This window comes from Oncorhynchus tshawytscha, unplaced genomic scaffold, assembly GCF_018296145.1.
Source record: "Oncorhynchus tshawytscha isolate Ot180627B unplaced genomic scaffold, Otsh_v2.0 Un_contig_1757_pilon_pilon, whole genome shotgun sequence".
NCBI classification, from domain to species: Eukaryota; Metazoa; Chordata; class Actinopteri; order Salmoniformes; family Salmonidae; genus Oncorhynchus; species Oncorhynchus tshawytscha.
The window spans coordinates 99494-118976 of NW_024609308.1; the positions used below are offsets into that span (position 1 = coordinate 99494).

A 19483-nucleotide genomic window follows, 5' to 3' on the forward strand; every position below is an offset into this window, starting at 1 on the left:
GTTTCCATATACAGTATGTGTGTCACAGGTGGCTATCATAGTAAAACCATGTGTTTGGTGGCTAGCCATTACTGACATGATGACTCCTTGGTCCCCAGTCCACCTGGCCATGCTGCTGCTCCAGCTCCACCTGACTGTTCTGTAAAACCATGAACATTTGTTTGATCTGTCCACCCGGCACAGCCAGAAGAGGATGGCCACCCCACACACCATTCCATTCAGTTTTTTCCGTGCTTTACACCTGCAGCCTGTTTGGGGTTTTACTGGGTTTCTGAGCCTAATGAAGGTGTTTAAATTTGATTTGTTTTCAGGACACACTGCATACACTAACCTTTAGGGCTCATAAGAAATGTGATCCTCTTCTCCAGAGGATATTGGGTTAGCATTAATCCCCTTATGGAAATCATACAGCTGAATACATCGATGACAACACACACACACACATTAGGGATTCCCCTACTAGGTTACAGATAAAGCATCACCACACGCACGCATGCACACACACACACACACACACACAGTCTTGTCAATAAAACTAACCTAACCCTAACATGGGGACTTAACCCCAAAATTCAGGACCATTCAATATCCTAGCTCCTTTTTCCTTACACCCTAAAACTAACCCTAACATTAACCCCGATAACCTAACCCTAAAACTAACCCTAACCCCAAAACTAACCCTAGCTCCTAACCCTAAACTAACCCTAGCTCCTAACCCTAACCCCAAAACTAACCCTAGCTCCTAACCCCAAAACTAAACTAACCCTAAAAACCCTAGCTCCTAACCCTAAAAAACTAGCCCTAACCCTAAAACTAACCCTAGCTCCTAACCCAAACCCCAAAACTAACCCTAGCTCCTAACCCTAAAACTAACCCTAACCCCAAAACTAGCTCCTAACCCTAGCTCCTAACCCTAGCTCCTAACCCTAAAACTAACCCTAAAACTAACCCTAGCTCCTAACCCTAAAACTAACCCTAGCTCCTAACCCTAAAACTAACCCTAGCTCCTAACCCTAACCCCAAAACTAATCCTAAAACTAAGCCCAGCTCCTAACCCTAACCCCAAAACTAACCCTAGCTTCTAACCCTAGCTCTTAACCGTAAACCTAATTCTAACCCTAACGCTAATTCTAACCTTAACCCCCTAGAAATAGCATTTGACCTTGTGGGGACCAACAAACTGTCCCCAGTTGGTCAAATTAGTTTACTATTCTTGTGGGGGACTTCTGGTTCTTCTTCTGGTCCCCACAAGTATAGTTAAACACGTCCACACACACACACTTATGATATACCACATTCACACACACATTCACTTCACACACACTGGCTGGCACAGTCCTGAGTAGTGATACTAGACAGAGAGTCAATGATCCTTGGTAGTGACAGGGTTAACAGTGGTCATGATCCAACTATCCCAGCAGTCTCTTAGTGAATAATTCAACAACAGCACTGATCTCATTTCATCAACCACAAACACACGTACACAGCCAGTGGTCACATTTGAGAAAACACACACACACATTGACACATGCTCCATCATAATCTTACACACACACACCACATACTGTACAGACACACACACGCTGTACAGACACACACTCAGGGCAGGTTGACGTTTATTGGGATGAGTCTTGTCCTTGAGGCAGGACTGGGGGCCTCATACAGAGACACACACATCACACAGGCAGGCAGGCAGGCAGGCAGGAAAGCATACCAGGGCCTAGTTCTGTTCTAATACCAGGGCCTAGGTCTGTTCTAATACCAGGGCCTAGGTCTGTTCTAATACCAGGGCCTAGTTCTGTTCTAATACCAGGGCATAGTTCTGTTCTAATACCAGGGCCTAGGGTAGGTCTGTTCTAATACCAGGGCCTAGGTCTGTTCTAATACCAGGGCCTAGTCTGTTCTCTGTTCTATTATAATACCAGGGCCTAGTTCTATTATAATACCAGGGCCTAGTTCTGTTCTAATACCAGGGCCTAGTTCTGTTCTAATACCAGGGCCTAGTTCTGTTCTAATACCAGGGCCTAGTTCTATTCTAATACCAGGGCCTAGTTCTGTTCTAATACCAGGGCCTAGTTCTGTTCTAATACCAGGGCCTAGTCTGTTCTAATACCAGGGCCTAGGTCTGTTCTAATACCAGGGCCTAGGTCTGTTCTAATACCAGGGCCTAGTCTATTATAATACCAGGGCCTAGTCTATTATAATACCAGGGCCTAGTTCTGTTCTAATACCAGGGCCTAGTCTATTATAATACCAGGGCCTAGTCTATTATAATACCAGGGCCTAGTTCTGTTCTAATACCAGGGCCTAGTTCTATTCTAATACCAGGACCTAGTTCTATCCTAATACCAGGGCCTTGAGTTCTTCCTGGTCAGGTCATGTGGTCAGGAAAAACTCCTGACCCTACTTACAGTGCAGTACAGTACTTATACTGTTTCCTGACAATGTGACTTGACCAGGAAAAGCCCTGCACTCAGCCTGACTATGTTGTATGGATATCATGAAGGTAGAAAACATTGTTTGGATTTTCCTTTAGGAATCATTAGAATTTATGCCTGTTTGTTTCCAATGGCCGTGTTCAGAACAGAAACGTAGCTCACACATATTGGAATGGGATTGGAGAATGTCATTCTGTACAGAGTTCCTAAACAGAACACTTGATTTTCCAAAACAAGGTTTGAGTTCTCACCCTGAAGTGATTTCCTGATTATAGGCTTGTTTGCCGACAGAAGGGAAAAAGCAAAAACTCGATTTTGTTCTGTTTCTCATCAAAATATCTAAAAGCCACTGACCCATTAGAGACTGACCCATTTAAAAAAAAATCATTCTAACATGGATCAAGTCTTTTCTACAGTGATAACGTTGGAATAGTCCATTTTTCCCTCATAAATAGGGGTGGAGGTTGAAAACTGCCTAACCCCACCTGAAAAAGAACTAATGAAACTACCACATGAACACTGGCTTTATATCCATCCATAATTACAGATATCATCATTAACCTAGATAGGAAATACCTCTTATTCTTGTTCCCAGTTGGCTCCAAAACTCCCACACTGTTGCCAAGTGGAGTTGGAGGAGTGAAGCCTGGAGGGCGGCCATATTTGGCAGTGTTGTGATTTATATTCTCTATCTCTGCTGGCTGTCAGCTCAACTAACCAGTCCTTCCACACCCGCCACAGGTGTGAGAGTGACTATAACTGAAAGATGTTGTAACACCAAGCTCAGTGCAGTACACCACATGTAACAACCACTTCTTTAATGTTTGTATAAGGTACATCGTCTCATAATGATCTTGTCATAACATACATCGTCTCATAATGATCGTGTCAAAGCATACATCGTCTCATAATGATCGTGTCATAACATACATCGTCTCATAATGATCGTGTCATAGCATACATCGTCTCATAATGATCGTGTCATAACATACATCGTCTCATAATGATCGTGTCATAACATACATCGTCTCATAATGATCGTGTCATAACATACATCGTCTCATAATGATCGTGTCATAACATACATCGTCTCATAATGATCGTGTCATAACATACATCGTCTCATAATGATCGTGTCATAACATACATCGTCTCATAATGATCGTGTCATAACATACATCATGTCATAACATTGATTATTTTCCTTTGTTTACTTCTCCTCTGTTTTTCCTCCTTTCCTTTAATATATGTTATCTTGCCCTTCAGAAACAGGAGAAAACAATCACAAGAACGGCTGTTGGTGTACTGACATTTGATCATTGCCATCTGGCTTGCAGAAACAGAGAAATCCCATTTAGATATCCAGTATTGTCAGAGTTGTTATGACCACTTGGATTGGACAGATCCTCAGAAGGCTTCTCATATCTTCCAAGTCCCTTCTTGTTAACTGATGCATTGTTTTTCCTCCAAGCCAATCACCACTCTTTAATAAGACGTCTCCAGTTTCGCTGCACCTCAGCCTAGATTGGCCCTCACAGATGGTGCTGGCTAAGGTAGAGCGAAGAGGGCCTTTGGCACAGAAAGAGGAAGACACACACACGTACATAGGGACGATGACATGGGCCACCCTCCAGGGGGTGATTAGTGCTGTGTGGACGGGCAGTCAGAGGTTGGCTTGGCAGGGACGACCGTCTCTCCTCTCTAATGTCTACCAGCAGGGCTGTTCACACTGTCTATCTTACTCTCAGACCTTCCAGAACTCACTCACTCTCGCTCTCTGTTTCAACTCTCTTGTTTCTTCTTTCATACACAACCTCTCTCTTTCTTCTCAACTTTTTCTCTCCATCTCTCTCTCTACCTCTCTCCCTCTTTCCTCTCTTTATATCCTCTCTTTCGCTCAATCTCTTTCTATGTGGATCCAGGACAGATCCCTGGGTGCTAATAGCTATGTGACCCTCTGTATTATTATTCCTCCTGGCCTTGCGGTCACTTCCAGCTTTTCTGCCAATAAGAATTAATTTGAATGAAATCAGTCTGAATCATTCCATTGTATTCCACATCAGGCCTGGGTGACTTTCTTAGGGCATCCTTCCCGGAACGCTGTTGGTTTAAGCAATTTTATGGAATTCTGTCCATGAAATGGGCCATGTTTTATATTTTGGTGTTGAGGAGAGAGATTTAGTAAGTATTAAAACAGATTTTCCCTCCCCTATTAGATATCTACCTCGTAATACTTCTAAAAGTGACATCATACATCTGCGTACTCCTTCCATCCCACACCCATCCCTCCCTCCTTGTCTCCCTCTATGCCCAGCGAATGGCCGACCATTGTTGTCGTCCCTCCATATGAGCCAACATAGTGCACCACACCCTGTGTGTCTGTCTGCTAAAAATACCTTGGCAGGACTGGATGTATTGTTTGATGACAGGCGATGTATAATGCAGATATTGTGTGATAGTACACACGCACACACACTGATAACGTGTGGCAGTTATGTGTTCTTCATTGGGTGTTTGAGGGATAGGGTCCCATATGGGGGTTAGCCCAGACCCCCTACACCCCCTTTACCACTCCTTATCACCCCACAGTGGAGGTGAGGTTACACCATGTCATTAATAACAATTACTCTGTCACCAGTGACACGTATTGTTAGTGAATGAACCTAGATGTCAGAAGTGTACGTACTGGTAGCGAATTCAGGTGCAGGAGAGCAGGGATTTGTAAACAGGCGCACACTTTATTTAGGCAAAAGTGCAAAACGCGCAAAACCGTCACAAGAATTATGTTTAACAATAAACATCTTCATGAAAAATACACACGTAACAAACAATAACACAATACACACGTAACAAACAATCTCACACAAAGACATGATGGGGAACAGGGGAATAAATACATGTAGATTGATTGGGGAATGAAAACCAGGTGTGCAGGGAACAAGACAAAACAAATGGATACATGAAAAATGGAGCGGCGATGGCTAGAAAGCCGGTAACGTTGATCACCGAACGCCGCCCGAACAAGGAGAGGAGCCGACTTCGGCTGAAGTCATGACACTAGATGCTCATTGTGACGTTTTACACAGATACTCAACACAACATGTACTCCGATTCCCATGTACAGTGTAGTCTACAGTCTTAGAAAAAGGTGCTATATAGAACCTAAAAGGGTTCTTCAGCTAGAACCGTTTTAGTTCCAGGTTCCTTTCCACCGAGGGCTCTACATCAAACACAAAAGGGTTCTACCTGGAACCAAAAAGGGTTATCCTGGAACCAAAAAGGGTTATCCTGGAACCAAAAAGGGTTATCCTATGGGGACAGCTGAAGAACTTGTTTGAAACCCTTTTATCTCAGATTGCATATCACTTTCCTGATAATCAGTTGTTATGTGTGGCTGTGGTTGAGGTGAGTGTTATGTGGTGTTGAGATGAGTTAGTTTTATACAAAGGGAAGGTCTTTGAGTTGGAGATTGTCTTTCTATACTTAAAGTCCAAATCATTGACATTACAACTATAGACTCCGTATAGAGCAGCTGCTGAGTGTTTTTTCCACTGATAGGCTAGCAGTGTTAAGGAGATTACAGGCCTACATACAGTATGGACATTCCTGTGGTGTGATAACTATTTGATTTCTTTGACAGTCATCTTACTGTAATAACATCAGGATGATCTGTCACGGAAGATTTCTCTCTCTGCTCATATGGCCTTAGTACATGTGCTGGTGTTGTACATACTATGTGTGGGTATCTTCAATCTGTTCTGCTTCTGACTCAAGTTAAACTGGATATACAGTAGATAGGTAGGGGTCGTATCTTCAATCTGTTCTGCTTCTCTGACTCAAGTTGAACTGGATATACAGTAGATAGGTAGGGGTCGTATCTTCAATCTGTTCTGCTTCTCTGACTCAAGTTGAACTGGATATACAGTAGATAGGTAGTCGTATCTTCAATCTGTTCTGCTTCTCTGACTCAAGTTGAACTGGATATACAGTAGATAGGTAGATAGGTAGGGGTCAGTAGATAGGTATCTTCAATCTGTTCTGCTTCTCTGACTCAAGTTCTATCTTCAATCTGTTCTGCTTCTCTGACTCAAGTTGAACTGGATATACAGTAGATAGGTAGGGGTATCTTCAATCTGTTCTGCTTTCTATCTTCAATCTGTTCTGCTTCTCTGACTCAAGTTGAACTGGATATACAGTAGATAGGTAGGGGTCGTATCTTCAATCTGTTCTGCTTCTCTGACTCAAGTTGAACTGGATATACAGTAGATAGGTAGGGGTCGTATCTTCAATCTGTTCTGCTTCTCTGACTCAAGTTGAACTGGATATACAGTAGATAGGTAGGGGTCGTATCTTCAATCTGTTCTGCTTCTCTGACTCAAGTTGAACTGGATATACAGTAGATAGGTAGGGGTTGGGATCAAGCAGAAGACACATTTCATTTCCCTGTGATAATGGACAACAAATTAAACACATTAGTGGTGTTTGTTTGGTAGAGAACACAAACAAGCAATAAAGACTATTGGAGGGATCCAAACTTCTTCCTTCTGCACTTACATCTGACAGGACTTCTTTGAGTACTTATAGTAGTACTTATAGTACTGTATATGACTCAACTGTAGATGATATTGTGTATCTTTCTCTCTGTTCACTACAGGAGGCTCTGGCCCATGTTAATGCCCATGCCCAGGTGGCGCGGACACCAGTGGACCCATCGGAGCTGTTCCCCAGGCTGTGCCACCTGGTGCGGGCCGAGACTGGCTACGGCTTCAACCTGCACAGTGAGAAGTCCCGGCCGGGCCAGTACATCCGCTCCCTGGACCCTGGGTCTCCAGCCGACCACGCCGGGCTCAGACCACAGGACAGACTCATAGAGGTGAGGAGAGAGGGGATGGGTGAAGGAGAGGAGAGTGGGATGGGTGGAGGAGGGGAGGATTGGTGTCGAAAGAGGGCAAGTGGTTAGAGACTGAAGAAGACTGGTGGGGGGGCTGTGGAGCTCCATGAAGGGGTTTATTTTTCATGAAGGTGAGGATAGGTGTGTGAGGAGGAGGCTGGGAAGAAGGGCTAGTCCAGGAGGAGAATAGAGGTGCAGGGGATTGGTGGGAGAAGGAGGAGGGAGTCTGATGTCTTCATAATCACGGAACTATGGACCAGTAGAGGCTTGGTTTGTAAACTTTAGACAAGTGGTGAGAGAGAAGGAGACAGGCTCCAATCAGCTAGTTTACATTGGTCCTAATGAGACCCTAATGAGGTGGGCTTTGAGAAATGGGGTTGGAACACCCTAATTAAGGGGGTTTATAGAACAGAGAAAGAGAGGGAGTGGGGTGATTGAACATAAGGGATACAGAGTGAGACCCCAAGAGGCATTTTACTCCCCTATGTACATGCAAATGTATGTGTGCTTGCTTGTGAATGTTTGTGCTTATCAGTGTGTGTACACAGGTGTGACCTCGTGTGGCAGAAGTCTCGATGCTCATCCTTCATGCGTGTGCAGGGCCACATGTGCCTGGTTTAACCCCTCTAACGATACCACTGCTATAACACGGCCTGGAGCCCAGCCTCATCTCACACATGTTTTAGTTGAGATTAAGGAGGACAGGCTGATAGGGGGAGAGGTTATTCAGTCTGAAAGCAGGATACAGACAAGAGAGAAACATATGAGGCCTGAATGTGTGGGAGAAGAAGGGATGGTGGGAAAGCAGAGGGTCAGAGATAGAGGGATAGAAGGAGACACAGGGGAGAAGCAGACGTGTGAAACATACTGATCCTGCTCACCATACACCCTCTCAATCAGACCCCCAGACACATTCCCATGAGCCCTGACCCCAGAGCAGTACATCAGGGCCTAACAAGGCCACACAGGGCCAAAACAGGGTCAGACAGGGCCAAATACAGGGTCAGGCAGGGCCAAATACAGGGTCAGACAGGGCGTAAAATACACTGCATCAAAAACACAGGGTCAAACAGAATCTAGCTTGGTTTAACTAAACCTAACCTGGCTCGTAGCGTTACCATGACGTTACCATGGCGTTGTGGTGAAAACACAAGGCTGGAAACAGTAAAAACAGTGTAATATGGCAGGCAGAGCAGTTGGATACAGTAGACCCCAACAGGGTCAAAGAGAGACTCACACACACATGAACGGCTATACCATTCCAGTCCTGCCCATACAGTACGAGTAACACGGACGGCTGTACACACCCTGGCACTAGAGGGAGGAGTTGCTTTCAATGCTTTGATGTGCCTCTGTCTGTCCAGCAACAGGAAACAGGGAGAGTGATCTGTAGCTATGGGAGCTAGCTTCCTGTGTCTGTTAGATGACAATAACAGGCCAGGTCACTCCCTGTCTATGTGCTGTATGGTCCAGAAATAGGTTTTATCATGTTTATATAGAGACTAAAGAGTCCCTGCCCTGCACCCGAAGACACACATCCAGAGACAGAGAGACCTCGATCTTCTGCACAGATTCTGTCAGACCTGGGCCCTGACAGTAAATCTCAGTAAGACAAAAATGATGGTGTTCCAAAAAAGGTCCAGTTCCTAATAAAGCCCCTTAAATTGAAATGTAATTGACAGAGATACCCTTCCCTGAACCTGAATACACACGCCCAGGGAGAGAGGCGGCAGGGTAGCCTAGTGGTTAGAGTGTTGGACTAGTAACCGAAAGGTTGCAAGTTCGAATCCCCGAGCTGACAAGGTACAAATCTGTCGTTCTGCCCCTGAACCCACTCTTCCTAGGCCGTCATTGAAAATAAGAATTTGTTCTTAACTGACTTGCCTAGTAAAATAAAGGTAAAAATTAAAAATTTAAAAGACAGATACCCTTCCCTGAATACACACGCCCAGGGAGAGAGACAGATATACCCTGCCCTGAACCTGAACCTGAATACACACACCCAGAGAGAGAGACAGAGATACCCTTCCCTGAACCTGAATACACACGCCCAGAGAGAGAGACAGAGATACCCTTCCCTGAACCTGAATACACACGCCCAGAGAGAGAGACAGAGATACCTTGCCCTGAACCTGAATACACACGCCCAGGGAGAGAGACAGAGATACCTTGCCCTGAACCTGAATACACACACGCCCAGGGAGAGAGAGACAGATACAGATGGCTACACAGGACAGTAAATACAATGGGCTCCATTGGGTTAATACAGGGTATAGTTCAATGCAGCACTGTAAGACATTCCACTGACTCCCCTCCCCACTGCTTAGATAAAGTAAGCTCTCAGAGAGGCCAAATACTTGAGACAATACAATACTGTCTGTCTCTACTGTGCTCTTCAATTCATAACAATAGAATCTCATTCTACGTCTATGCATTACCTTCCCCAATATGTCTGCAACCAGCTGTGACATTCCACCACATCATATTCAAGAAGGTATTTGTAGATCAAGAACCTGTATTGGTGTCCTCCTCTGAACACAACAGTTAAACGCCTTGGCCTTCTCCTTTCCTGTATGAATGGGGCTCAACAGTATCAGCTGTGTTTTGACAGGACCGAGTGAAAGGGATTTCTAATGAACACAGTCTGGGTGTACAGTTTCAGCTCAGAGTGGTTTGTCTATAGTCATTGAAACCCTGTCTGTGTTAGCTAGATTAGCGCTAAGTGAAGTTACTCCCTACCCACTGATTCAGGGTCCCTATAATCAGTGGTGGAAAAAGTACCCAATTGTCATACTTGAATAAAATTAAAGATACCTTGATAGAAAAAAAAATATTTTATTTTTATTTCACCTTTATTTAACCAGGTAGGCTAGTTGAGAACAAGTTCTCATTTGCAACTGCGATCTGGCCAAGATAAAGCATAGCAGTGTGAACAGACAACACAGAGATACACATGGAGTAAACAATTAACAAGTTAATAACACAGTACAAAAAAAAGAGTCTATATACACATTGTGTGCAAAAGGCATGAGGAGGTAGGCGAATAATTACAATTTTACAGATTAACACTAGAGTGATAAATGATCAGATGGTCATGTACAGGTAGAGATATAGGTGTGTAAAAGAGCAGAAAAGTAAATAAATAAAAACAGGATGGGGATGAGGTAGGTAAAAATGGGTGGGCTATTTACCGATAGACTGAAAGTCACCCAGTAAAATACTTGAGTTAAAGTTTTTTTAAACTATTTGGTTTTAAATATACTTAAGTATCAAAAGTAAATGTAATTGCTAAAATATACTTAGGTATCAAAAGTAAAAGTATAAATAATTTCACATTCCTTATATTAAGCAAACCAGATGGCACAAGTTTCTTGTTTTTAAATGTACGGATAACCAGGGGCACACTCCAACACTCAGACATAATTTACAAACGAAGCACGTGTGTTTAGTGAGTCCGCCCAGATCAGAGGCAGTAGGCATGACCAGGGATGCTCTCTTGATAAGTGCGTGGACCATTTTCCTGTCCTGCTAAGCATTGAAAATGTAATGACTACTTTTGGGTGTCAGGGAAAATGTATTAAGTAAAAGGTACATAATTTTTTTAGGACTACAGTGGAGGAAAATTTAAAGTTGTCAAAAATATAAATAGTAAAGTACAGATACACCAAAAAACTACTTAAGTAGTACTTTAAAGTATTTTTACTTAATTACACCATATATACAAAAGTATGTGGACAACTCTTCAAATTAGTGGATTTGGCTATTTTAGCCACACCCGTTGCTGACAGGTGTATAAAATCGAGCTCACCGCCATGAAATCTCCCTAGACAAACATTGGCAGCATCATAGGATGCCACCTTTCCAACAAGTCTGTTCGTCAAATTTCTGCCCTGCTAGAGCTGCCCCGCTCAACTGTAAGTGCTGTTAATGTAAAGTGGAAACGTCTAGGAGCAACGACAGCTCAGCCACGAAGTGGTGTGCCACATAAGCTCACAGAATGGGACCGCCGAGTGCTGAAGTGTGTGGTGCGTTAAAATCATCTATCACCGGTTGCAACACTCACTACTGAGTTCCAAACTGCCTCTGGAAGCATCAGCAGCACAACAACTGTTTGTCGGGAGCTTCATAAAAATGAGTTTCCATGGCCGAGCAGTCGCACACAAGCCTAAGATCACCATGAGCAATACCAAGCGTCAGCTGGAATGGTATAAAGCTTGGACTCTGGAGCAGTGGAAACGCGTTCTCTGGAGTGATGAATCATGCTTCGCCACCTGGCAGTCTGACGGATGAATCTGGGTTTGGCGGATGGCAGGAAAACACTACCTGCCCCAATGCATAGTGCCAACGGTAAAGTTTGGTGGAGGGGGAATAATGGTCTGGGGCAGTTTTTCATGGTTTGGGCTAGGCCCCTTATTCTAGATGATTCTGGGCTTCCAACTTTGTGGCAACAGTTTGGGGAAGGCCCTTTCCTGTTTCAGCATGGCAATGCCCCAGTGCATAAAGCGACGTCCGTACAGAAATGGTTTGTCAAGATCAGTGTGGAAGAACTTGACTGGCCTGTACAGAGCCCTGACCTCAACCCCACCGAACATCTTCGGGATGAATTGGAGTGCCGACTGGAAGCCAGGCCTAATCGACCAACATCAGTGTGCAACCTCACTAATGCTCTTGTGGCTGAATGGAAGCAAGTCCACACAGCAATGTTCCAACATCTAGTGGAAAGCCTTCCCAGAAGAGTGGAGGTTGTTATAGCAGCAAAGGGGGGACCAACTCCATATCAATGCGCATGATTTTGGAATGAGATGTTCAGTGAGCAGGTGTCCACATACTTTTGGTCATTTAGTGTACTTTACATCACTGCCTATAATCATATAGGTTAGGATCAGGAGTAGGCTGATCTGGTCCTAGATCTGGGGTCAAGGACTACTTTTACCTTATGCAGTTTCCCTATACAGGTCAGTGTCAGTAAACTGTAGTCAGTGAAGCCCTGTTTCACTCAGTCATTGGTTTGAATGCTGTGTCTGTTCGTTCTAGCTAGATTAGTGCTAAGTGGCTAGGTCACTGTACCTGCTGAAACTGCAGGCAGAGCCCCGGGGGTTTGGCCTAGGTAACCCCAGGCAGGTGTGTGGGCTCAGCGGTTGACTAGAGGATGATTATGTGTGTGTTATTCTCTGTGGCTAATGGAGGATGTCTCTGACCAAGCAACTGTGTGGCACGGTGCACTGCTTGGTCCATCTGTCAGCAGCTCATTAGCAAGGTGAAGACCCATTCTCTCTCTCACACACACACACACACACACACACACACACACACACAAAGGTAAACCAATGGAAACATTCCAGGGTGTACAACCTAAGCAAGCACTGACGATTATGATTGTACCTTGAAAACGACTGCTCTGTAAAGCATTCCAACAGCACTGTATTCCAATGAAAAACAGCTTTGGACCACTGGCACTACACTGACTGTTGTATTGTGTGGGAGTCGCCTAACGAACAAGGGCCCTATTAATTAGCTTGAGTGGGCTGGATTGTTTTGTTGGATTGTGAAGGATTGCTGCTGCTATGAAACATGACACAACACCTGCTCCCCTATCCCAACACAAAGGGGGCTTGTTCCTCCTCATGCACTAGGGCTGGTATGATGAGACGAATCTCTACCAATTAGTGTGTGATGACTCCACTGAGCCTATGTTCTGACACCTACTTTAATGGCGAGAGGGACAGAGACAGAGAGAGAGACAGAGCGAGAGGGATAGACAGAGAGGGAGACAGAGCGAGAGGGACAGAGACAGAGAGAGAGACAGAGAGGGATAGACAGAGAGAGAGACAGAGCGAGAGGGATAGACAGAGAGAGAGACAGAGCGAGAGGGACAGAGACAGAGAGACAGAGCGAGAGGGATAGACAGAGAGAGAGACAGAGCGAGAGGGATAGACAGAGAGAGAGACAGAGAATAGAGAGGGATAGACAGAGACTTCTCTTGGAGAGCGAGAGGGATAGACAGAGAGACAGAGCGAGGGGATAGCCATGCTGTTAGTGACAGACCAGAGGGATATCAGAGAGACAGAGCTGTTAGTGGATTAGACCAGTCTGGTATCTAGACAGTGCTGTTACAGTGGATTAGACCAGTCTGGACTAGCGAGAGGGATAGACAGAGTAGAGAGACAGAGCAGTCTGGTATCTAGAGAGAGACTGTTACAGTGGATAGACCAGTCTGGTATCTAGCGAGAGGGATAGACAGAGTAGACAGACCAGAGGGATATCAGAGAGACAGAGCAGTGGATTAGACCAGTCTGAGTATCTAGCGAGAGGGATAGACAGTGTAGAGACAGACCAGAGGGATATCTAGAGAGAGAGACAGAGCAGTGGATAGACAGTCTGGAGAGCGAGAGGGATAGACCAGACAGAGAGACAGAGCCAGTCTGGATAGACTAGAGAGAGACTGTTACAGAGGGATAGACCAGTCTGGTATCTAGAGCGAGAGGGATTACAGTGTATTAGACCAGTCTGGGATAGACAGAGAGACAGAGCGAGAGGGATAGACAGTCTGAGAGACAGAGCGAGAGGGATAGACAGAGTAGAGAGACAGAGCAGTCTGGATAGACAGAGCCGAGACAGAGCGAGAGGGATAGACCAGTCTGAGACTAGCCGAGAGGGATAGACAGAGTAGAGAGACAGAGCGAGTCTGGGATAGACAGTGTTGTTACAGTGAGATTAGACCAGTCTGGAGACAGAACGTGAGGGATTACAGAGAGGGACCAGTCTGAGAGAAAGAATAGATAGAGATGTCAGCACCATAACAGTTATCAGTGTATTAACTCTCTTTCATGCTCTTTCTTTTTTCTCTTTTTCTCTTTCACACAACTTCTCTTGGTTTTACACATTCTTTCCTCCCCTTTTTCCCTCCTCCTAGTCTCTCCCTAGCCTTAACAGGCACTAGACTTTTACATTTCCTATGTAATGTTAGTTATGAGAGAGTAGGGTATCTAGCCATGCTGTTAGTGTATTAGACCAGTCTGATATCTAGTCGTGCTGTTACAGTGTATTAGACCAGTCTGATATCTAGCCGTGCTGTTACAGTGTATTAGACCAGTCTGGTATCTAGCCGTGCTGTTACAGTGTATTAGACCAGTCTGGTATCTAGCCGTGCTGTTACAGTGTATTAGACCAGTCTGGTATCTAGCCGTGCTGTTACAGTGTATTAGACCAGTCTGGTATCTAGCTGCTGTTACAGTGTATTAGACCAGTCTGGTATCTAGCCGTGTTGTTACAGTGTATTAGACCAGTCTGATATCTAGCCGTGCTGTTACAGTGTATTAGACCAGTCTGGTATCTAGCCGTGCTGTTACAGTGTATTAGACCAGTCTGGTACCTAGCCGTGCTGTTACAGTGTATTAGTGTATTAGACCAGTCTGGTATCTAGCCGTGCTGTTACAGTGTATTAGACCAGTCTGGTATCTAGCTGTGTTGTTACAGTGTATTAGACCAGTCTGGTATCTAGCTGTGTTGTTACAGTGTATTAGACCAGTCTGGTATCTAGTCGTGCTGTTACAGTGTATTAGACCAGTCTGGTATCTAGCCGTGCTGTTACAGTGTATTAGACCAGTCTGGTATCTAGCTGTGTTGTTACAGTGTATTAGACCAGTCTGGTATCTAGCCGTGCTGTTACAGTGTATTAGACCAGTCTGGTATCTAGCCGTGCTGTTACAGTGTATTAGACCAGTCTGGTATCTAGTCGTGCTGTTACAGTGTATTAGACCAGTCTGGTATCTTGCCGTGCTGTTACAGTGTATTAGACCAGTCTGGTATCTAGCCGTGTTGTTACAGTGTATTAGACCAGTCTGGTATCTAGCCGTGCTGTTACAGTGTATTAGACCAGTCTGGTATATAGCCGTGCTGTTACAGTGTATTAGACCAGTCTGGTATCTAGCCGTGCTGTTACAGTGTATTAGACCAGTCTGGTATCTAGCCGTGCTGTTACAGTGTATTAGACCAGTCTGGTATCTAGCCGTGCTGTTACAGTGTATTAGACCAGTCTGGTATCTAGCCGTGCTGTTACAGTGTATTAGACCAGTCTGGTATCTAGCCGTGCTGTTACAGTGTATTAGACCAGTCTGTGTCACAACCAACTCCTACTGCCCTCACTTCATAAGCAGCAGCGTTACTGAATTTTAAAACAAAATCCCCCTCAGGACACTGATACCTGAAACCCACACTATTGGTTCAGCAGAAGCTAGGCATCAATATTTGATGGTGTACCAACGTTAAGGCAGGCAGCATCGTGCAAAGCTACAGTACTCGCTGAATAGAGTTAATGGAACACACAGGAGTCTGTGGAAAGTCACAGGGAGAAACTCTCCAACAGAAACTTGCTGATGTGTTAGTGACTGAGGTGGAGGTGTGAGTGCTTCTTCTTACCTTTCAGACACTCTCGCTCCCCTCACACACCCCCTCACTCTTTTCCAGCTGAATTCACAAGTTGCCGAACCAATAAAAGAGGGTTTACTGTGACCAAAGAGAGAGAGAAAGTGTTTGAAAAGGAAACAAATAAATGATGTTCTACTGTTAGAGCCCATTAGCTTACATGCTCGTTCCATCCTTGTTGTACTGGGGTATGGAATGTAAAGGTATTCTGTTCAGTTTGTACGTCATTGAGGAAGGAATGCAGAATATTCTCTCTATGTTGCAAAAATGTGTGTCTGATTCCTCACAGGTTTTGTCCTCACTCTTCATTGAGTCCGGTGGGAAATGATCGTTTTGGTGCATAGTACCCTCTACTGTTTGGATCACGTAACGGTTTGCGTATTCAGTTGATCCTTGTCTGAATAAATAAGTATTTTAGTTTAGGCTATACCATAGTTTTGGACAGTTGTGAATGTGTTCTCTAAAACGCTGGGTCAGGTAAAGAGAATGTTGTTGGATTGAGACTGGTGACCTGCTGCACTGGTCCAATGTGGACGAATCAGAAATCAACTGTAAGTCAACCAGTGTAAAGTCTGCACACCAGTAATGACAGACGACCGACCAACCAACATCACTAGTGTGCTTTTTTTAGAACTTGTTTTGGATACTTAGTTGTTCCTGTCTGAACCAGCAGCAGGATCTACAGTTCACTGTTTCTTTCCTACTGTATCCATATTCACAACCAGACAGCCTTGAACATCTGTCAGACATTGAAACATTGAGACAGTGACGAGGCCAGATCACAGAGTCAGACAACAGTATAGATGGAGACATCTAACATCACTCACCCATAACACCCTTTCTTCCCCTCTCTCTCCCTTCTCTCCTTTCAGGTGAATGGGGTGAACGTGGAGGGCATGCGTCATGCGGAGGTCGTGGCCTTCGTAAAGAGAGGAGGAGATGAGACCAGGCTCCTGGTGGTGGACCCTGACACAGACCATCACTTTAAGAAGATGGGCGTCACCCCATTGGCCAGCCACGTTAAAGGTAGGCCTACGCCCTTGTTTATCTGTAAAACAGAATATTTATTTCAAGTGTACTCTTATAAACCATGCCAAAGGCACAGTACAGCTCGGGTCAAGTCTCTAGTCTAATTGTACATCTACATTTTACAGTTGCATATTGAGAAGGCAGTAATGGTGTTGATGATCCTAATCTAGAGTGAAATGTTACGGTGTTGTTCATCAAAACCAGCATCAGATTACTGACCTCCAAATCTGAGCCTGTAATTCTGTGTGTTGGGTGAAGCTGCCCGTAGGGGGGGATCACTAATGGTTCAGGTTAGGATTGGGGGGGAGGAAAGGGTAGAGAAGCTGATCCTAGATCTGTACGTAGAGCCTGTAATTCTGGGTGTTGGGTGAAGCTGCCCGTAGGGGGGATCACTAATGGTTCAGGTTAGGATTGGGGGGGAGGAAAGGGTAGAGAAGCTGATCCTAGATCTGTACGTAGAGCGTAATTCTGACCCTTCTTTCCCAGACTTTGACGGTCCGTCCATATCCAACGGCTCCCCCAGTCCTCAGATCAACGGCAGCTTCACCAGCAGCTCCATCCAGTCACACCACTCTGACCTGAGCAGTCCAGACAACAGCCTGCAGGTGAGACGTGTGTGTGTGTGTGTGTGTGTGTGTACAAACATGCAATAAAGCGTGCAAGGTGTGTGTATGTGTGTCTGCATGCGTGTGTAGACTATATTGGAGTGTACAGTATATAACCTCTTGTTATTTCATATAACACATGTATCACATTAACACAGATATGATCAGAATTACACATCAGGGTTCTATTTCAATTCATTACATTCAGGAAGTAAACTGAGGTCTACCAATGTTACCATTCCCATATTTGACCAATTCCAAATCAGAGCAAATTAGAAGAATTGGAATTCCCGTTTACTTCCTGAATTGAAATTGAATTGAAATCGAATTGACCTCAATGCTGCCATGCGTGTGTATGTCAACCACACTATAACTACCAAGTAGTCTCTGATATTAATGTCTGTCTGTCTCTGTCTGTCTCTGTCTCTGTCTGTCTCTGTATCTAGCTGGGAGAGGACGAGGCCAGCCGTCTGATGGACCCGTTTGCTGAGATCGGCCTGCTCCTGAGTCCCACTGCGGCTGAGGCCAAAGAGAAGGCACACGCCAAGAGAGCCAAGAAGAGAGCCCCTCAGATGGACTGGGACAAAAAACACCAGCTCTTCAGCAACTTCTGAACTTTTCTGCCACCCAATGAGAGAAGCAGAAAGACTGTCGAATTTGACATTTCTGTAACTTACCTTCAACATTCCTACATTCCAACATTCCTAATATGCAGATAGAATGTTGTTCTTTGAGCGTTGGCCATCCAACACCCACTCCCCCCTGCTTCCAAAATGGACGGGATGGAATGATGGACATCTCATCCTTTACCCCTCCTTCAATCCTCCCTTCTTCCACCCTTCTCTATACCCTCATCCCACCCAGAGAGCTTGTCTGCTGGACTGGACTGGAATAAGAGACTCCAGCTTCTTTTGAATCCTCCCGTCATCATCAGTCTTTCCCTAAACCATCCAATGTCCCTCCTCTTTTACCACTAACTCCCACCTCCTCTTCTACCACTAACTCCCACCTCCTCTTCTACCACTAACTCCCACCTCCTCTTCTACCACTAACTCCCACCTCCTCTGAGGACTGCTCTGGAGAGAGGAGGCACTTATTTTTGGATTTAGAAAGTCGAAAAGCACCATGATAGGTGTTAGCCAGCCCAGCTATAAGGAGTATGGGGAATATGGACTATGTGAGAAGTTTGTGAACACTGTGACCTGATCTTAAACATTGGGGTTTGTTTTGACCCTGTAAGAGAAGGAACGTACGCCCAAAGATGGATAAAACTCTTCCTCCCATGATCCTCCTGTGATTTTATTGTGTGATCGATGCGCCTCAGACGACTCAAGGATTCACTCACCAGGAAAAGCACAAACTGGAGGCTGAATAGCATTGCTTCTGTATCATCTCTGTTTGTATTTGTATCACAGCATCTGTTTTCTCACAATGTCATAACATTTCCACTTTGCTCCCTATGTTGGATATGAACTGGTATTCATAGATGGTGTTAACAATGCATAGACAATCAAAAGCCTTACTCCACCCATCCCTCCCTCTCAATATGATAGCATTTAAGATACATTGACTAAATGCATGCATACATGCACACACACAAGCCCCCTATGATTCTCTAGCCTATAGGTCTGCTTCACTCATTCTAAGGCAGTTTTAGTTTATTTAAGGGACCCTTATCTTTATGACATCAATGACATCCTCTCCACTATTTCATATCCCAATGTCCCCGACATAGAAATAGAATTACAAGAATGGGAATTCCTCAATCAAGTTAAGAGTGAATAGAGCAAGCGTTGAGTTTTTTTACACTGCCTGTCTAGTACACCAGGGGTGCTAATAAGACACAGCAACATGAAGCCACTCCAGTACACTGCTCAGAGATGTATGAGGATTGGGACATGAATGTACCATAGCAGGAGAAGATAGTCTGGGGATGATATGACCACTTTAAAGATGTATGAGATCTATGTAACACCTTGTAACATTTACGTAAAGCCTGCAGGTATGTGTTATTACTAGTTATGAGTATCTATCATGCTTTACCTTTTATAAGCAAATATAATGCTATATTACTTGCTACAGTATGAGCATGTATA

General features: G+C 44.6%; 1 protein-coding gene across 1 annotated transcript in view; it reads left to right on the forward strand.

Moving 5' to 3' along the window:
• Positions 1–18887, forward strand: part of LOC112225775 (Na(+)/H(+) exchange regulatory cofactor NHE-RF2) — a 70193-nt gene extending 51306 nt beyond the window's left edge. Inside the window, exons 3-6 of the mRNA XM_042314803.1 lie at positions 7093–7311; positions 16626–16779; positions 17269–17387; positions 17834–18887. Of these exons, the coding sequence (XP_042170737.1) occupies positions 7093–7311; positions 16626–16779; positions 17269–17387; positions 17834–18001 (660 nt within the window). The 3' untranslated portion in view covers positions 18002–18887. The remainder of the gene's footprint in view (positions 1–7092; positions 7312–16625; positions 16780–17268; positions 17388–17833) is intronic.
• Positions 18888–19483: the final 596 nt, after the last annotated feature.